General features: G+C 27.6%; 1 protein-coding gene across 1 annotated transcript in view; it reads left to right on the top strand.

Annotated features, from left to right (window-relative positions):
* The first annotated feature begins 4,281 nt into the window (after positions 1-4,281).
* LOC111627521 (head-specific guanylate cyclase-like) overlaps positions 4,282-21,465 on the top strand; it is a 46,462-nt gene continuing 29,278 nt past the window's right edge. The window contains exons 1-4 of the mRNA XM_023371111.1: positions 4,282-4,329; positions 4,677-4,798; positions 4,912-5,582; positions 5,754-6,072. Coding sequence (XP_023226879.1) covers positions 4,720-4,798; positions 4,912-5,582; positions 5,754-6,072 — 1,069 coding nt within the window. The 5' untranslated portion in view covers positions 4,282-4,329; positions 4,677-4,719. The remainder of the gene's footprint in view (positions 4,330-4,676; positions 4,799-4,911; positions 5,583-5,753; positions 6,073-21,465) is intronic.

A 21,465-nucleotide genomic window follows, 5' to 3' on the forward strand; every position in this document is an offset into this window, starting at 1 on the left:
TGCTTTATCTTGCTTTTCTACAATGGAGGTCTCTCGGATGTCCGTCAATGTCAGTTGTAACAATACAACAGTCAGAATCCACGTGGATAGATAAGTAAACTTGATGATGTCATTATTTCGTCTAAATGGATATATTTGTGTAAATTATTTACCTTTTTTTCTTCTCATTCTTCATTTGTTACACATTATTTTATTAAAATTCTGTGTTATTGAAGCTACTAATGATAAGCTATTTGTGAAAATTTTAAGTTAATTTAATTATTAAAAATCCCTCCAAAAATTCTAGTTTATATCTAATTTTTTAGATGATTTTACTAAACTTTATACGTTGAAAGTTGTTCAGTTATCAGTGTTGAAAATATAATTGATAAAATATAAAGAAATTGGATTTGTTATAATAAAAAAAAGAGAGAAATATATATCAACAATTTTTTCTGCTAGATGAATTTTATTTAGTTAACTTCTAATGTGCAACAAAGATTCGTCGATCACCTTAGCTTGCTATGTGATACCTCATGGGACATCCAGTTCCTCTTCAAGTTGGAGGAAGCTTCCACAGAGGAAATTGTATCAGATCAGTCCACGCTAAGCAGAGAGCAACAAAGAAAACAGAAGGGAGGGAGAAAAAGTACAGACATTGATTTTTAAGTCTCCTGGGCGCTGAATGTCACATACTTCAAATCTCTTTCGTTTCGCAGGTTTCCATCGAATTTTTTGGATCTTCAAGATTACAACCCTTTGGGTATTTAAACAATCTAGCAGAAAACTAGTGGACTTGGAAGAAAAACTTTTAACGTGATGTAACTTCTGTGCTCTACTGCTTCTTTTTAATAGATTATCAAAGTTTTCTCTGTCTTTCATTTGTTGAAAACAATTCGTTTTAAAACATATTTATATTTTAATTTTTAACTGAAAGATTTAAAGGAACATCTACACCGATAAATATTTCTTCTTAAAATATAAATTCTGCAAGAGATCCATTTGATATTAATTGAATTGTCTCGAGATTTAATGGCCAAAAACGTTTGCTATCAGTTAAATTTATGTAGGCAATAGACACGTAACATTAGTCGAAGCGCATCAATCAACAATTATATTATACGATACTATAACGTAATATCATTTATTATAAATCATGATCTAAACGTTTATAAATTTATCAATAATCTAAGCATTAATGGCGGCACATAGCGAATAACTATAGAATTTTAGTTAAATATAATGTGTATACGTTGGTAAAAAAAAAAAAAAGGAAAAATGGTGGAAAAATTGTCTCCTTTCAGACATCTTGATTTTTATCGAAAATTTAAGAGAGCAACTTGAAATGGAATAATAGAAAAAATACTTTTATTTCATATATATGCCGTGAGCTGTTTTCGAAACTTGTATCATCCAGATATTGATAAACTGGCCCCAAAAAGGGAAAGTTCTGACGAAAAGAATATTCTTTATCATGATTGTCACGTTCGTGCTTCGGGGTCATTGGAACTCACAATAACGGACGAACACGTTGTCTTATTGACTTCCACATTCCATATCAAGAAGTTGTGAAATATGTGATGTATCTCGATATACAACAAACTATACCATTGGATATCTTTGGCATGTCACGTGCCTGGCCAATTTCTTATCCCTGTTATATTCTGCTTGTCTTTCATCATTTTTCTATCAGATTTCTGTAAGAATAATGTAGCCCTGACGGATTTTCCAAAAAAAAGTCAATATCCAGTATCTCATATCCAGTTTTTCCAGGAATGATTTTTACTTTAACGTACAATGCTATAATAGAATGTTTCCTGAATAAGATAAATGATACGTTCTGTCGTATTTATATAAAAAAAAATTTAAAAAAAAAATGCAATAAAACAAACCTAGTTAAGGGATATAAAATATCTTTAAAAGATACAAAATATTCACACTATTTTTGATTAACGTTATGCGATCTTGATAAAAGATAAAATAATAATAAACATTTTATTATTCTTTTTATTACAATTTTTCTGAATTTTTATGAACTTGCTGCAGCAGGTTTTCAGCTTTTCTACTAAAATAATACCATTTCTAAATCGTATATTTAATATTTTTAAATAATACAATTAAATTTAAGCATCTAGCTTCTAAATAAAGAGTTATGCTTAAAGTGGTTCTCTGTGGTTTTAATCATAAAATATGTAAAAATTGTATTCAATTTTTAGAAATTTCTAATCTTTCTATAATAGATTTACTCGTTAACCATTCTTCTAAGAAGAATTAACCTTCTGGAAACAGGTTAATCCAAGAATAAGCTATTCTATAAGAACACATACATCAATTAGATTCTAAAGATTCTTTCGTGTTTTAATGAAAAATTTAATGATAAAATTTATTATTAATTAAATAAAATATTATTATTTTCTTCGTTTAATTTTTAATTTGTTTTTATAATCTGCTAAGAGGAACAGCATCCTCTCCATCTTCCATGATGCTTCGATATTGTTTACAGAGATAGGCTCAATCTAATTCGATTATTTTATTAATTTTTAATTATATTTATACCAAATGTATAACTATTTCCTACAAAGTAGAAAGTTTTCCTTTCAAATAGTTCAATACCCATTTTATAAATCAGTAAGAATACAGAATAAATTTATAAAATGAAAATGACAAAGATACTATACAAAAATTCCTACTTCTTGTACATTTTTCTATTTATTTATTATTATTTTTTTAGCTGTTTTGTACAAACAGCTTCTGACTTTCATCGATAACATGCAGTTGGCGTGAATACGTTTGCATTCAATTCTAGTAGAGAGGGGGGAATAAAGAATTGTCACTGAAACTTTTAGTACGTGCTGGCAGATCAAGAGTGTCACTGATTGTTTGCTTCTATTGATTTGTAGCAATGCTCTATCTTTCTCTAAAGACGTATCTTCATCGTTTGATGGAAAATAAATTCAAATTCAAGTCACATAGAATTATACATAACATATATATTTTTTTCTTCATTTCTCTTTCTATCTAATTCTAAAAGATGTATCCTATATATGGATGTATATAGATTACGGTATATAAATAACCTCTTCAAACTGTCCTATATGTATTAAAACATGTTTATATTTTTAGATATTGTTTCCTTTTCAGTTTATTTACTTTACTCCTAAGAAGAAAACTTGTTAGAATAATATATACACGCGATACGCTTTCATGAAAAGTGTTTATACAGTATGTTAAATATATCCATCCCAAGATTCTTTTTTTTTGAATTTATAATAAAAATATGAAAAATTCTTGGTAATATTTTCGATTTTTTTAATGTATGAATGTTGTTTTAAAGAATTTATTTTATTTTTTTCTGTAAACAATAAAAAAAATAAGAGAGTTTAAGTAAGTAGAAATTTATTCGTAACCCCTTCTATCTTAGTTACTTGGCCTGAAACAAGAAATTGCTTTATATTTTCGTGATTTAAATTGGGGTTAATGATGATTAACTCTTAATTTATTGACTGGTCATTAGCTTAGAAGTTAAGAATTAAGATTTTGTCATTAGAAGATTATTATTATTCAATTGATGATAAATAAAAGTCAATTACTTCTTAGTTACTTAGTGATAAATAATGTGTTTTTTAATGCATTCATATCGAATAAAATACAATTCAATTCTTTTATAACAAATTATATAATTTGTTTATTTTTTTTACTTTATTTATATGATATTTAAATCTCTCACCCTGTTTATTATTTATTTTTCTTTAAATAATGATTTATAAAGAGAATTTATTCATAAAAGTTATTCGAAATTATCTGCTCAGCATCTCTCCTCTTCCTCATCCTCTCGCTTTTTTTCTTTCATTATCCCTTGAATTGACTCTAAATAAAACAATAAATATAATTATATGTTATAGTTTAATACGTATTTTATATGATTTTATTCCACTTAAAGTAGGAGTGATGCTCTTTTCGTATTTACTTCTCACACATAATTAAATCTAAATTAACTTAAAAAAAATGTATTTANAAAATATCTTTCTGGTATTTGAAGCAACTTAACTTTACTTAAAATTTTTATGTTGTGTAAAGTAGTAAAAAAATATATAAGTGGTCGTTGAGTTTGTCAACGAGGCAGAAGGCGTGTTGGTGACATACTTTGACAACTTCACTAAAAGACTGTAAAACCCAGTTCTAGAAAGTATGACAAGAAAATCGATAAATCAAAAAACACTGATATAATTTCAAAGCTGTGTTAAAGATTTATTATTTTTAAATGAAAACATGATACATATTTATATTTTTATTTCAGAATTATGTACTATCCTCGATTGTTGAGAATATAGCAAAAGAAAAAAATCATAAGTAAGTAGATGTTTCTTTATTATAGATATGAAAACTTCGCACTACTACTTTAAAAGACAGCCTCTTAATTTTTTATAAATCTAATTTTCGACTAGGTCTTCCATCTTTTGATTTAGCATAATATTAACAATAGGTATTAAAGTTTGCCTGCTATTTAAAAAATTGCATACTGTTAATATAATTTTAATTACAGCCAAGAAAACATGTTTAATTTAATCCTTCCCTTATGTAAATTGCTAAAATTGTAAATTAAAAAAGTTAAGACAGAGTCTTTAAAGAAAATCATCTTGTTTATGTTTCCTTCTTTCTTAATTTTGTGAATTAAATTATTTTATTTTTTAATCAAGAGAATTTCAATCTGAGAACGATGTTCAATTTTTCAATTTACAAATGGATAAAAATGAAAGTGATTTTAAAAATTTTGAAGATGACCATCTCAAGAAATTGTCTGAATATTCTTCTTTGTTCGGTTAGTATTATTATTAATGAAGAATTAATAGACTATTTATTATGCATTAAACTTTGATTTTAAAATGTGCCACAATTTCGATGCACATTAATCAAGAAAAGATACTTTTACAGATTTGGAGAAAGATAAGCTTCTCGAAGAATGTGGAAGTCTTCATGCAATAACTTGTTTAAAATCTCATGAAAGAGCTCTTAGTTTTCTGGGAGGTACAGCAGTTGATTTCTTTACTAGTTTGGAATGCCTCGACTATGTTCTCGATAAATCGGACCAGGAAGAAAGAGAGACACTTAAAGTATTGCCGAAATCATCCAATGATCATCTGATTCTAGAGTTATCAACGAAGAGGTTATTCTGGGCTAGAGCATTTGTTGGCGTCATAAAAAGGATTTTAGATAGTTTATTCCATTTAAGAACTATCATAGAGATGCGAAGAAATTCTGTCGCTAGCTATTTATACGAAGTGAAAATAGGAGAAGCGAACGAAAAAGATCCTCCTGTATTGGAATGCAACTCAATAGAAACAGGAGATACTCGATTGTCTGTTACTTCATTTTGTAAAGCTTTCCCATTTCATTTTGTTGTTGACCGCAATCTAAAGTTAACTCAAGTAGGTTTAGGTTTATCTAAACTTATTGGAGATAGAAGTAAGAAAATTAGAGGATGTAATATCATGAAATTCTTTCGAATACAACAACCCAAAATATCTCCTTGCTTTCAAGCTATTTACGCTAAGATGAACATGCCTTTTTTCTTAACCATTCACAATTGTCACAAACAAGTCGAGGTATGCATTAACTTTACTAACAGTTTACTCTATCTGATCCAAATATTCTAAAAAATAATTGAATATTAAATTTGAATATCTTTATTTAAACCGAAGTAATTAATTATAAAAATTGAACTAATTCTAGTTTAAATTAGAATTACAAGCTAATTAATTTATAATATATTTTAGGAGATGTCGTTAAAAGGGCAAATGATATATTGTCCAGAATCAGACTCATTATTATTCTTAGGATCTCCAGTTGTAAACGGTTTAGACGAGATGAATGCTAGAGGTTTGTACTTATCTGATATCCCCATCCACGATGCTACAAGGGATATCATTTTAGTAGAGGAGCAGGTGCGAGCTCAAGACGGATTGAAAAGGAGGATGGACAAGCTAAAGAACTCCATACAAGAAGCCAATAAAGCTGTCGAAGTTGAAAGAAGAAAGAACGTAGATCTGTTGCACTTGGTTTTTCCTCCTAACGTTGCTAGAAAATTGTGGCTCGGTAAGTTTATTTATTGTTTCGATTTTATTCGCATTTGCTGTAATGACTGTTATATATATATATATTTTTTTTTAATTTTTATTATTTACATCACTTCTGACTCTTTAAAATTCAATAAAAAAATACTCCAAATGTTTATAGATTTTATTATTATTATTATAAGAATAATAATTAATTTTTAAAAAATTTTTAAGTTTATTTTTAAGTATATTTTTAATGTATATTTTTCATTTTAGTAGCGTGATATTAGAGTTACATTATTATAGTTGCATGTTAAAGTAACATAACTTTAATTCTCTCGTAAATTTATTTATTTTTTTATTTTATTTTCACTTGAAATTCCTCCATTATACATAATAAATTCTCGTATTAAATATCATACTCTATTATAAACATTAACTTTACTCTAAGTTATTATAGAGTGATGCTCTTGCTCTTGTTTATCAATTTATAATTTTAAATATTATTTTTATATTTTCAGTAATAAATTCTTGTTACTTTTTTTTATTTTAAACATATTTTTAAATAAATTTATATAGAAAAATTTTATATAACATAAATTGATTTTGAAATATTTTTATATCCTAAGCATCACTTGTAGATGCGTATCAAAATCAAGATGGATAAATCAAATTTGAAGTCGTCTCTCGCATAGAATATTATATAAATTTTAAAATTTTACATTAGAATATATTTTTTTATCCGTTAAGCAATCGAAATTTATAAAATATTTACAGTTTTATTTTGAAATTAATTTTTAATTTTACAGTTTCCTCTTCCTTATAACGTGAGCATTATATAGGGAAAAAAGTTTCGGAATTTTTTACGCGAAATATTCGATTAAAACTTTAAACTTTTTTTATGTAAATTGTTTATATAGATATAGAAAAATATTATAATATTTTTTATCTTAATATTTTCCAAGAATTTTTTAATATTTTCTTGCTATGAATATGAGTTCATTCACTTTACATATTGTATAGAGAGATCTTATGGTACAGACAGTATAGTACCTATCTGTTTATTTTCACGTGTAGTAGAGTAATCACGTTTAAAATGCGAATATTCTAGCTTAGAATATTGTAAAAATTTGTTATCAATTTTTTTTACGTATATACGCGAACAAATTCACAGTAAGAACTCGTATTTGTTATCAATTTTATTCGTATCGGTTGTTTAGTTTTCAATCTTCTTTTCTCAATCCCATCATTGGATTCTTTCCAACTCTATATTATAAGTATTGGCATTTTCGAAATGGACTTTTTTAAACCGTTGATCGGATTCTTGTCTATAGTAAAAAATAAAAAAAAAATATATATATAAAATCTGGAAATCCTCAAAGTGACGCCAGAAGGCAAAAGGTGCAACAGAAGCGTTCAACTTTATCAGTTTGATGCACCTCTGACTATATCTACTCTATGATGGTCGGTTATGTGTACTATTTGAAGTAACCTTAGAAATCTGTTGGCAAGTGATCACATGTCCACAGTTGAGATTTCGAGAGGCGCTTCAACTAAAGAGATAACTCAGTTTGATGAGATGGTTAAGATACTTTACTGTCAATCCACCCAAATAGTTATTATACTCTTTGTTATTTAATAATTTCGAAATTTTTATTATCACAAATAATTTCATCTTTTTTTTATCTAAAATAGTTTCTGTAAAATTTTATTATCGAAGATTCGATTTATAAATCTTCTTGTAACTAATTACTGAAATGGGAATTGTTAATTGAACTATATTCTCCATTTTAGTGGAGAAATTTAATTTAGAAAAGTCTACATTTATTATAAACAAATGAGAATCATCTTCATCCAACATCCTTCATCCTCCTAAAGTTTTAAAGTTTAAAAAAAAAAAAAAAATTGTCAGATCCTAAGATAGAGGGACATTTTTTCGACTGACAGCCTTACAAATCTTTATTTTATCTTCTTCTATGTTTACAAGCATCAATAAATGTGTATCTACTGTACATTTTGGTATATTTTATTTCATTAGAGTCGGTTAAAATATTGAATTTTTTGCGGTTCTTTTTCTTAGAGCATAGAGAATCCTTGAAGATCCGCGAGCCACAGGTTGAGAATTTCTGTTTTCACATACAAATATAAAGATAAAATTATATAAAAGTATTAAATTTTATAGAAAGAAACTTTAACGAAATAATTAAAATTTATACCAAACGTATGACTTAATTCAATTTCTTAAGTCTAAAAATTCAATTTTCTAAATCTTTTACAATTATAGTAAAACTAATGAGTTCTTCTGTCTGTCAACTTTATTTTTCTTACGTTTCTAATTTTTTTTTAGATCTTTAAGCTTTCAAACTTACTTCAATTATTACTGCCAGACATAATAATTTAATAAAACTTCTCTTTATAAAATTAGAAATATATAAAAAAAAATAATAATAATATATCCATTTTGACAAATCAGTTAAAATTCTTCTATTATTATTTTCTTTTTTTAAAAAAGAAAATAAAATAAAAGACATTACTTCTCTTCTAACTAAAGGAAACATTCTTCCATCATCTTGTCGATCGTCTAGCAGATAAAACTCGATATATCTCATAAAATTCAATTTAGAATACTTAACGTTAAATCATTAAAAAGAAAAAAAATAGAGAAAGAGGATGTAAAGAGAGTGAGAGTGGTGCATTACGCGTCAATCATGTATTTACCTACTGATAAAGCTAATCAGTAGTGAAAGCAGTAAAGAGCTGCTGGTAACACTAAGGGGTCAGTCACCTTGCAACCAATGGAGCGAGACGCATAGCTATCGACTTTCTTGACACCTAGACGATGGAGAAAATGGCTGCTCTTTCAATGGGCAAACAACAGTCGAACTAATGCAACAAACTCTTGTGTTACGCGATAAAATTCTTCCATTTTACGTGATTCTTATAACTCTATTTGTTTACATGGAAAGCTTCGAAATATTTAAACACTAGAGAGAAAACCCGTTCGTGACTTTCCATGCGTATACCCTAAATATAAAGGTTTTTTTTTCGTTTTATTTATTTATTTATTTTTTTCTTCAGTAAAATGGGTACATCCTCTGAAAAATTGTTTTGGATATTTTTTCAAAACATTACAATTTCTACTAAACAAATTGTATAAATATTTCTATCAATCGGAAAAAATAATATAAGAAACTTCAATTTACAAGTATATAAATGACCCATCTTCTCCTCTTTAATTTAAAACAGTTAATCAATCAAACTGCACGTAAGAGAATCCAATTGAGATTTCTTTATTTTTATCCTTTGTTCCGAGATCAGTTCGTTTATTTAAGTTAACTATATATATATATTTTTTCTTTATGATACTTCTCAATCAGTTCCTTTGTATGTCTTTCTTTTAATGGATAAAAATCTGGAACAGGAAGGAATGAAAAAGTAAAACAAAAAAGTAAAAAAGAAAAAGGTTGCACTTTATTGTTGAGGTGTCGATCACGTGATTAGCCCGAAGTTCATTGATGTCTGTGATGAACAGAACCATATAACACAGTCTGCTTCAAGGAATGCCACGCCACCATAAAGACAATTAAGCTTTTCTTGTATTTCCTTGAAAAGTTGTCCGCGGGGTTAAAAAACAAAGAAAACATTGGCAATTGAGGAGTTACAGAATAAAAGAAATTGAATAAAAAAAAAAATAATAATAATAGAAAAAAGTACACAATGAATCCATAAAGGATGAGTTTAGATGGTGTTTCTCTTGTGAATGAAGAGACGATAATTGACTACTATTGTATTTTCATTACGAAATTTAATGAAAATTAAATGCTTCTGTTTATTAATTCCCTGTATTTATTATATATTATTTTATTGGACTATAATTTTTTAAATTGTAGATTTATACATTACAACTTATGTCTGTCTGTCCTTCATTAATCATGAGAACGGTCTTAGATAGATGAAAATTGAAAAAGATATAGAAAGCATAGGGGTCGGAGGCCCGATTAATTATATATGAACTTCCAGTTTACAATCAAAATTACGTAATTTTAATTTAAAAATTTTTTCTTAGAATGTAGTTACATAGATGACTCTGCTATTATCAGGAAAAGTATGATGTACAGGGGCAAAACTCTATTAATTTGAGATCGAGAGCATATATTTTAAATGAAATAAATTATGAATATGATTAAAAATTACAGTCCGGAATTGTGACAATAAATTTTGCTCTTTTAGATGATTTCTTTCCTTATTGACATGTCGATATGAAAATTATAAAGGTTCTGGCATTAAACTAGTCATTTGTTTATAATATATTCGTTCCTTTCAAGTCATTTCAATTGTATTTTTCTTTATTATTCCGTGATACAGCTGCTACTTTTTCGATTTAAAATAAATTTTAAATTTGTAATTGTAACAATGTTTACTTGTGAAAGGAAAAGAGTATAAATCTACTTAAATTCATCGAAACGTGTTTGTTTTACATCATAATACTTATAAAAACATTATTACTTATTTGTATAAGAGAATTATTTTATTTTTAAGAGAAGAGAAAGGGAGAAATTATATATTTATATGCATTTTTTTCTTTATCACAAAAGTAAATAGAAGAATATGAAAAGCAATTTTGAAAAACAGTGCATTGTTCAACGTGACATTAAGAACAATGAATTTCCTACCGGAATAAGCTTAAGATCAGAAAGTTATTTTCTGCAAGACTTCAAATTGCTCCTCTTGGAAGGGAAATTTTACTTTCTATTCCAAAAATTTGATCGAAAAGATTGTGTTTCCTACCAAATCAGCAAGCAGAAACATCGGGCCAGCAATAAAAAGTGACACCAGTGGGACAAAAAGTGGTTGTTTCCATTCGCTCCATCTCGCTAGCCCCTGGCTGAAGTGCCTATGCAGTAAATCGAAAAAAATACCCCGAGATACTGTGTTTGTCCAACATGACGTGCAACGTCCGTACAGACATACGGTACGTACCCTATAACGCAATCTACTAAGAAGCATGCACCTTAGATAAGAAAAAGGAAAAACAATAAGAAATAGCGAGTAACAAATTTAATTTTCTTTAGGTGGAAATTGAAGAGTTGATTCGTCTCTCTCTCTCTCTCTCTCTCTCCCTCTTTTACCTTCCATTTTTTCTCTCTTCCTTTACCTCTAAACAATTTCTATTTGCATACTAAACTGGCGTTTATCAAGTACTAATACGAAGCAGGATTTATAAATAGGCAAGTACAAGCTCGAGAAATTTGAAAGGAGATCGAATTTCACTTCAATTTCTTCAAGACGATCAATATTTGAATCTCTTAGATTGGAAAAATGGCTCAGTTCTCCCTTCTCCTCCTTATTTTTTCCGGCTCCTCTCTTTAGCAACTTGTTACTCTTAATGAATAATAAGTTTATACTTTATAATAAAAAAAATTTGAGAGAATATTTTATTAATACTTTAATTTCTTAAAGCACGTGTTTATTTACGTATCCAGTATCAACTTTTCCTGTTTTCTATTCATAATTACTGGTGTTGTAACCTTAATTTTTATTATTTATAATAAATTTAAGCTAATTTGGTTCAATTTTAAATTCATTTCACTAGAAAACTATTGATTAATATTATAGCAAACTTGCCTCATTAATAATCAGAGTTACTGCTTAATGCTACCTTAGTTACATATAATTGAAATATAATTATAACTTACACTACTTTAGTTATAAATGAATCACAACTTGTACTTAGTTACAATTTAAACTATCTTAATCACAATTTATGCTAATTTAATTATAATTAATGCATCTAATTTATGTTACTTTGTTAATAAATTTTCGTTGTGTAATAAATTTATTTCTCTCTCTCCCCAAACGTATGTTGACATTCGATTTTGCTACTGTAATAGCATGGTGATATTGTAATATTGTAAAGTAGTATTTTTAATTTATAAATTTATAAATAAATTTAATTAATATTAAACACTTTTTAAAGGTTAATTTAATTGTGTTACAGTAATATTTTATGAAGTAACAAGCAAAAATTATTGTCACATTACTGGACTGCAACTTTTAATCGTGTTCTTAATTTATTTCATTTAAAATATATGCTCTCCATTAATACTGGCTTGCCCCTGTACATCATACTTTTCCTGATAGCATGTCGGTCATTTATATAACAATTGAAATCACGTGATTTCCGGTTTAAACCGGACGTTTTTGTATAGTTATTCGGAGTTTATTACCCCTAATAGTTTCATATCTGGTCTCGATTTTCATGTATCTTATGCCATTCTGAAGATTAAGGAAGGATAGACAGACGAATAGTGGAAATTTATAGATCTACAATTTTTTCAAATTGCAGCCCAATTAAATTACATGTTTTATCATCCAGAAAATCTTGTATCCTTAACAAAAAAAAATGGTTATTGCATCAACAGTATCACTGATATTGAATAAAATTGCGATTAGTTCTATTAAAGTAATAAAAGAAAAAAAAATGTTAGGGGTTTTTTTTCTATAGCAACTGTTGCAAAAATCTATGCCATTTATACTTATTTCCATTGATTTATACACAACGTATACGGCAGTAACAAATTTTTCTACCCTGTCATCTTTATTTTTCTCAATTACCAATGATATCTTCACTTTCTAGATGAAGTAACGAGCTGTTTCACGATATTTTACCGATAAGTAAAGTCAGTGAAAAATATTAAATAAGCATTTTGTGAACTATAAATCATTTTTCTTTCTAACTTCAATATCAGCTTTCAAATTACGACCTTGTTTATCTATTCATGCGAGTGTTGAATAGTCAGACAGGCCGTCATTTTAAAATGCTTATTTCTGATGAAACCAAGAAACAGAATCATCACTAAAGAAGCCGAAGCTTTGGCTTCAACAATATTATCTTTCATTTATCTTCATCAACTGTGCAACCACTTAACAACGTCTGCTCCAGACACTAGCGAGTAGTACTACATAATCAATCACTGGTGCTGTACCAGATAGGCTAAGTATGGAAGACTTTTACTTCCTATAGACTAATTAGGAGCAATACGCTTCTAGGATCCGTTATGAATATCTCACTACTTTTCATTCCAGAAAAAAAAAAGAAAAAATTAATAATAATTAATTAATTTCTTCCTTTTGATGTTATATTTTGATGTAGTAAATTGGCTTCCATTCGATTCGTGAGTTAAATAACTTAAAATTACCATCAGAATAATTTCACTATAATTAAATTTCTAGATTTCTCTGTAATAAGTTTCTAGAACGATTAAGCCACGCCTCGTAATCTGATTTGCCCGTTTGAATTTCAAATTTTCAACAAGGCGCTTAACGGTATTAACGTATATCTTTATAATCGCACGAAAATTTAAATTATTAAATTTACCTTTATTTTAAATTTATAACTGTTTTATTTAATATATTTTTAAAGGATTTTTTTTGCAAAAATATTAAATTTAATAACACGCTACTTTAATGTAAATGGTTCATTTGAATTTAAACTTGACCAATAAGATGCATTTAAGTATATAATTGGTTTAAATTCAAATTTTAAAAACTGTAAATGATTATCCTATTGAAATTCATTGTTAATTATGAAAAATTTCGAATTTATTTAAAATTTAAGTAAAATTAAATTAAGTAAATTACTCTTATAATTAGTTAAATTTTTATTCTGCACGAATGGAAATTTTTCATATAAGAGGAATAATACTTAGAATTCTTATAAAAGGACATTAATTATTAGAATAATGAACACTTCATACCTGACATCAACATACATAAGTGTCCTGTCTGTACTTTCCACTTATCATTTCATGGTAAGCTTGTGAGAGTTATCGTTAATTTAAAACTTCCACGTGGCACAAATAGTCATCTATAATTACTTTGTGTAATCAAGCAGCTTCTATTAACCCTCTGTAGGACATAGTCGCTTAAAGTGGCGTGAACCAGAATACTGACAGGTCACTCAAAATGTTTCCTTTGGTTGGTGTTTCTATATAGAATGATTCATTATGTCCACCAATTCATTCCCTAGCATTCCACTTACGTTTCTATCCGTGCACCTATCTTGAAATTAATAAAACACGACGCATAAATCATATATAAATCATTAAATGGGTTAAGCAAGTCCATATATGGTATCTAGAAAAGACAATCATCAGGGAGATGGTCTCGTTGACGTCACTGAAAGATTCTACCTATCTGCAACGTGACGACCTCCATAGACGTTTTTATTCCCTTTTTTGCATAATAAATTCCACGTTATATATCATATAGAAAAGGAAAATATCTTAAATTGAATCTACATAAAAAGTTTTCAGCTTAGTATGATAATTTGCAATCGTTTATCAAACCATACCACCCACGAAATGATGTGTAAGTGCCATCCTGTTGAGCCACTATAACTTTAAGACAGGAGATGATGTAAACTTACCATCACATTCTGTAATGGTAATGCTACAGGGCACAGGAAGGATAAATTACCTACCTCAATTTCTGGATAATATCGGTTCGATTGTAATTCTCTTCGTGGGTGGGTAACGAAGACAAGCGGACATCCCCCTTAGTAAAGAATGATGAATGAGCACTGTTCGAACGCTATAGGAGGGTTATATTCTGAAATCTTGCATCGATGTCGTTATACATCACTAGTACTAGTACATAACCCCCACGAACCAATTACAGAAGTGGATATTTAATATTTAAACATCATTCCCATCTCATTATTATGATAATTGGAAGGGTAATTTCTTGGAAGCAGTAAACAGTGTAAGCGACACAAGTTCAATTTTTCTTAACTGCTATAAAAAGAGATGGCTTGTTATTGGTATTGTCACCTTCACTCAGAATTGTCGTATCTTCAAGAAAAGTTCTAAACTTGGGTGGGTTTAATTTGTAACCTTAGAGTTTTCGTTCCCTTTTCTGATTTAACCAGAGACCACAAAGTCGTTACGAAGTAAATGACTTCGGAGAACGAGTCTTGACTACGCTTGGAAAACATTAATCTTGTTTTCCTCCTGTGTCTGAGTACATTGAACTAGTTCCGAGATAGTAGAAGGGGACACAACTGTCACAATTTTTCTCTTGCTCTTCGTAATAAAAGATGCGTGAAGAAAATAAAGAAATTCAATATTGTTGATGTCTCTTTTGGATTTATAAATCTTATAGTTTTTATAATATTTATTTACTTTTTCGTAATTTAAAATGTAAATAATAGTGTTGTTTTTCTTAAATTTAATCGACTGAATTTGTTAGAATTCATGCAAGGACCACCTGTAGAGCCGGTTTATAAATGATTTTCTATTTTCACGCTTTTTTTTTTTATTATGGTAAATGAGAACTAGAGTTGAAAGTTAAGAGAACTTTCAAGAATTTGACTCAATTTTGTAACGTAACGCCGTCTAATTTTTACAATTTTTTTTTTTTTGGAAAATATTTTATTTATAACTTACTTTAGATTGAAGTAAATGCGTGTAGCTTGCTTTATAATAATGATTTATGAGACTAAAACAAGAGAATTCTACCCTATAACTTTAACGTAGTCATCTCGATAGACTCTAAACCACAATGATTATAGATTAACTATACAGCGATCAATCATCGACTAGTTTCTTGAATAGAAGGACGATGCTAATTCAATATAACTATAAAGTTCTTTTTCGTGTAAGAAATATCTTAAATATCCTTTTTTCCGAAAGAAAATATTACAATTACAACACGATCAAATTTCATTTTAATAATATTTCCACAATAACAATCATCTCTCCTAAGATAATACAGTGATGAAGGAAAGATTCTTAGAGGTAGCAGAATATATATTTGTAATATCTTTCTCTCACTCTCTTCTAAAAAAATATCTTTAATATTTTCTTCGTTTTATAATCGTAATATTTTTAAATAAAATATTAAAACGTATTTTCTTAAGGAAAAAGGGGGAATGTACTGTACAGTTATATATATCCTGCTGCCTCTAAGAATCCTTCATCACTGTAATATCTTTATTCAGATAATTTACTAAATTATTTAAATGATTAAAGAGATTATATTATAATTGTAATATTTTAAATCTTATTTAATTTTAATAATTTTTCGCGTTTTTAATTTAGTAAATCATCTGAATAAAGATAATAGAATAATGAAAGATTCTTAAAAGCAGCAGGATTTATACATGCATTTTTCCCCCCCTCTCTCTCTAAGAAAAATATCTTTAATATCTTCTTTTTAAAATATTGCATTTAATTTTAATAATTTTTTACAATATAAATTTAGCAATCAACTGGACGAAGATAATAAAGTGATGAAGGATTCTTAGAGGCAGGAGAGTATAGAGTATTTATATATATATATATATATATATGCTTACTTTTTCCTCTCCATCTTCCTCTCTCTCTCTCTCTCTCTCTCTCTCTTCTAAGAAAAGTTATTTTTGTTCAAAGATTTATTAAAATTTAATCAAATATGTAGATTTTTCTTATATTTCATTTGTGGCATCTGTTCTGCAAATTTTCTTTATTTTAGTTGTAGTCGTTTTATCTATACACGATGGAAAAAAAACAGAAATTTAATCACTTATTTCAAAACTTTATGTATAATTTAATTTAATTGCGATTTCCTTCAAAGTTTTCTAGAATTTTTCTATTAATAATAAATTTTATTTTAATAAAAACGTCTATANAATAAATTTAATTTATTAGCCAATTTTTTTTTTATTTTATTTTTTTTAAATTTTATTTACACGTTAAAATTCTATAAATAATTAAATTTATGCAGTTTTCGACGAGATAATAATTATTTAAAACAAAAATTTATTTATTATTATTTTATTTTTTACGGCCCAAAAATCAGTTAACCGTGTTTTGTTTCGTGTATTTTAGAAAGAATTACGAATGTAAATCATAGAATAATTTCATGACAATGTTCTTATTCAAAATTGTAATAGACCTGTACCAATTTCGGTACAATTGGTTACAAAATAAGGCAGAAATTTCAATTTTGAAGTGGTTAACTGACTTCTGGAATCCTGTATTTTTGAATTCTGTAGATAATTTAATGTGTAAGAAGGTTATTAAACATTTAATAATCAGAAAAATTATAAAAACATTGCTCTTTTATTACATGAAATATGAATAGAAAAATACCTAAAAAATCAAATAAAATATGTTATTATTTATGTATTTTTCTTAATAATTAAAACATAATTAAATTTTAAAACGTATTAAATATTAAAATAATATAATTCTTCTTCTTTAAATAAGCAAACTTTTTATTTTAAAATAAAGAAAAAGATAATTAAGAACATATAAAAGTAACTACAGCAAGTAGCCTGTAAATAAATTGCACAGTAGAAGATAATAGAAAACAGCGTTGAAAAAATGATTTTTTTTTTAATCTCTCCAACAGATAGCTTGCAAACATCTGTCTTATTCGCACTTGTGCAACTATTGCAACTCTCTGTTTATAACACCTCTTCCATCAGTCACATAGAGAATCCAACGGCTTAGTTTTGAGCGAACAAATTCCCTTTGCCTGAACATCCCGTTATAAATAATCCCACGATTAGATTGCAGTATTATCTCCATTAATCACATGCCTATCTTTTTCCATTCTTCACGCCCTCTTATCAATACTTCTATTCTTCATCCACCGAAACTCATCCAACGATCCAGATTAACGCTCCAATGTTAACACGTGCTTCAACTTGGCACATGTGCCACCATTCTTATAAATTTCACGATTCTATGTGTTTAATTGATTGATATATTTAATTAATAATAACTTTTCCACTATTTAATTTTGTTTCTTGAAGGGAGAGTTAAAAAAAAAAATACCACGCGTATTTATTTCAAACGATATGAATGACGTTCAAACAAAATTAATTTCGAAAATTTTTCAGTTACTCGTGAATAATATGGTATGTTAATTACATTAGAATTTTCCAATATTGAAGATAAAGTAAAATAAATAAAATATTATGTCAACAATAATATTAGAATGTCACTCGAAAGCTGAAGTTTTGGTTTGATGTTATCGATCGTTTGATAATTGAAATCTTCTTAGAATTCTTCGTAACTTCGGGGTGTTTTTAGTAAAATTATTAAAAATTTATTCGATAACATTTAAATATATTAATTTTATTCAATTTTATACCATAAAATATTAAAAATTTCTTCAATTTTAAGGGTCTAGTTTCGAGTGAAAGCGCTAGAAACTGAAGTCCCAAGTTATGAAATTAAAGCATAATTTGGACTCTAGTTCCAAATATGGACATGAACTTGAATTTTAGTTGCAAGTAAATCTTGAATATAACTTAGTAATGAAAGCATAATTTAGCTTAACGCTAATAAAAGCATAACTTTATAACACTATACATAACTCTAATTTTATAATCCAGTGAACCTAATACTAAAATTTATTCCAAGTAAACTATAGTGAGTAATAAAATAATAAAAATGTATTGAAAAGATGTAAAAATATGTAAATTTTATACAAAAGTTTATTTATTATATATGTCACATATATATATAAGAATGTAGCTGATTTTTCTCAAGTTATCCAATATTCCTTTTAGATTTGTAAAAATTCGAAATCAATGATACAACAGACATAAATTTTTATCCATTATTTAAGATATTCTTCGAGAGAAGTAACTAAAAATCAATTCAGCAAATCTCATCTCCAAGCGAACACGAAAACGTTTACTTCTTCTATCGTAAAGAAACCAACAACAATACATGGCGAGAGATCAACACGCAACGATCCTAGCAATGTCTTTCACAGAACATAAAATATTCGAAAGGGATCCCTGTTGCTACATATATATTTATATCTATCGCTAGTTTTTCTACGGTAAACAATCAAAAATTTTCAAAAAAACCGCTGATTTCTTTCGAAATTCTTTTACAGTTACACGCTTCCTCTTTACCATTCTCCCACTGTATTATTTTTTTAAATAATGGCTACCAAACTTTGGCATCAATTCAAAAATCGATATTTATTATGCAAAAATAAATAATTTTATTTTCGAATTATTTATATAACTTTGCATTAAAGTATGTTTTTTATGCACAAAGGAGTTGCTTAACTTTTCAAGCAAAATTTGAAAACTAGTCCGGCACTACTCGAGATACGACACGCGATCCCATTTATCTCCCCGTCCCCTCGACCTTTAACGACCAAAATTTAACAGCATAAATCCACCTAATATATAAACCTCACTGCCAAATTTCAGAAATTTTCGACTTAAATAACAGGAGTTATTTAGTTTCAAACAAAGTGTATTACATATACTAACATAAAGGGGGAAAAAACCTCAAAATTTTTTGTATTTCTCGACATTTCAAGGTCTCCTGAGTCCAAAAATGTAAAAATCTGGGGGATTATTTTCTAATCGATCGCCATAGAAGCCTCTGTTATATATATATATATATATAAACAGAGCCGGAAAGTAAAAATCTAAGTAATGAGTGTATTCGCTGATTTTTTTTTTTTCTTTTTCTTGGAGGATTATCATAGAAATTTTGCTAATGGCAACGGTGGTTGTTAATGTAACAGAATTGAACTTTCCTGTACAAGAAACCAGCTTGAACGTTCATTAAGTTAAAGAGGAGAGAAGGTCGAAAAGGAGATAAAAGCTAGAGTTAAACTACAGGTTTCCAATATGCTGACAAGAAACATTAGAAACACGTGTAGGTCAGCTAACATTGTTGTTGTATCATGGTGAATTTTTAACTTTCTTTATCCACACTTGAGCAACGGATATTGAATTCTGAAACTGTCTTTCTCTATTGGATGAATTCTTTCCCTTACCTTGATGTAATTATAGGAAAGTCGTTTGTTAGTTTGCTGTTTGCATACTTTACTTTCTACTCTTTTTTTTTTATTGTTATATTCGAGATAACGTTTGTCCTCCATCTTCCAAATCAAACTACTGTTATCGTATTTACATTAAGATGAATAATTCTGTTTTTATCTACGTTATTAACTTACAAATTCTTTTTTTATTATTTATTTATGATTGTTTTATTTGTTGTTTTTGTCTTGTTAACTCTTAAACTTTTATATTATTTAATACAGTTTTTTTCTTTAAAAAAAAGGGGGTAAAATCGCTTAAAAAATATACATTTTGCTATCTTCCTACCTCAATTATCGAGCAAAGTTTAATTTATCTTTATGGTTTTTTAGATACGAGAAGCAGAGTTATAATTTTTTTTTTTAGAAAAATAATAATAAATTTTTATGATTAAAATTACTTATTTTTATTTAAATCAAAACTTCTGCAAATTTAAAAAAATAAAATATATATATAGGATATATTTTATTTATTGTTAGATAAGGTGAAAGCCATTAAAAAGACTTTATCACTCGAGAATTCCAGTTGATTGAAAAGATCAGAGTGACCATGAAAGCTAGAATTCCGTGAACTAAACGACATTCTTTCCTATAAGAGACCATTCTGTACAAATCAACAGTGCAATCAATAAATGCTTGCAGGGCAATGTCGTGAGTTTAGCTGCAAACCTTGTCAGTTTTCGCCAAAGGTCAGAGTTCCTCCGCTAAGATTTGCTCTTCTAGAGAATCTCTACTCTCCGTCATTCCAACTATTCTATATATTTATGTTAAAAGTATATAAATATACATACCATTTCGAAAAGTTTTCCATTTGCAAGTAAATCATGATTTTCCTCGTGACAATATTTAAAATATATACACACACATACACAACTATATACGTATTACTGTCTTACTATAAAAGTAGAAATTATCTGAATATATTCTTTAGATATTTTGGTCACCGAATGCCAGTGAAAGATTACTGAATAGTCAAAGGGAGAAAAAGAAAGAATAAAAAAAAATAGGAAAACCAAGCTATAAAACTTTGCAAATCGTTTGAATTTTAAATTTGTCTACTCCCCCTTTTTTTTTACAGTGAAGAATAACCTGTCGATGTGACCTTTAACTTTCGACAATTTAAATGTAAATTTTACTTTTCCTTTCGATTTAGCAAGTCAAACTTGTGTTTATTCTTATTATATATATATATTATTATTCTTAGTTCTCTACAGAAAAATCAATCTCAATATTGTTAAAGTTTGACGTATTCCTAATTAAGAATATTGAATTTTATTCGTGTTATTTGAGACGTTTATAATTATATTTAACTTGAAAAATATACAAAGTTTTATTAATGTTATTTGATCCTTATGTGTTTTTATTTTTTACTTCTTTATCTTCCTTATCAACGATACTGTGATGATAATGAATTACTTGAATATACTTGTTTTCACTTCAGACGTTAATAACAGATTATCTTTTAATTAAAAAATAATAATAATAAGCATAAAAAGGTATTAATTCGTACACAAAAATATTCATTAGCTTCATCCATGTTTTAGTTATAATTGAGAAAATCAAATTTAGGACCAGGAAAATCACTACCACC

The sequence above is a fragment of the Centruroides sculpturatus genome, unplaced genomic scaffold, assembly GCF_000671375.1.
Source record: "Centruroides sculpturatus isolate CEXI.00-Female unplaced genomic scaffold, Cexi_2.0 scaffold273, whole genome shotgun sequence".
NCBI lineage: Eukaryota > Metazoa > Arthropoda > Arachnida > Scorpiones > Buthidae > Centruroides > Centruroides sculpturatus.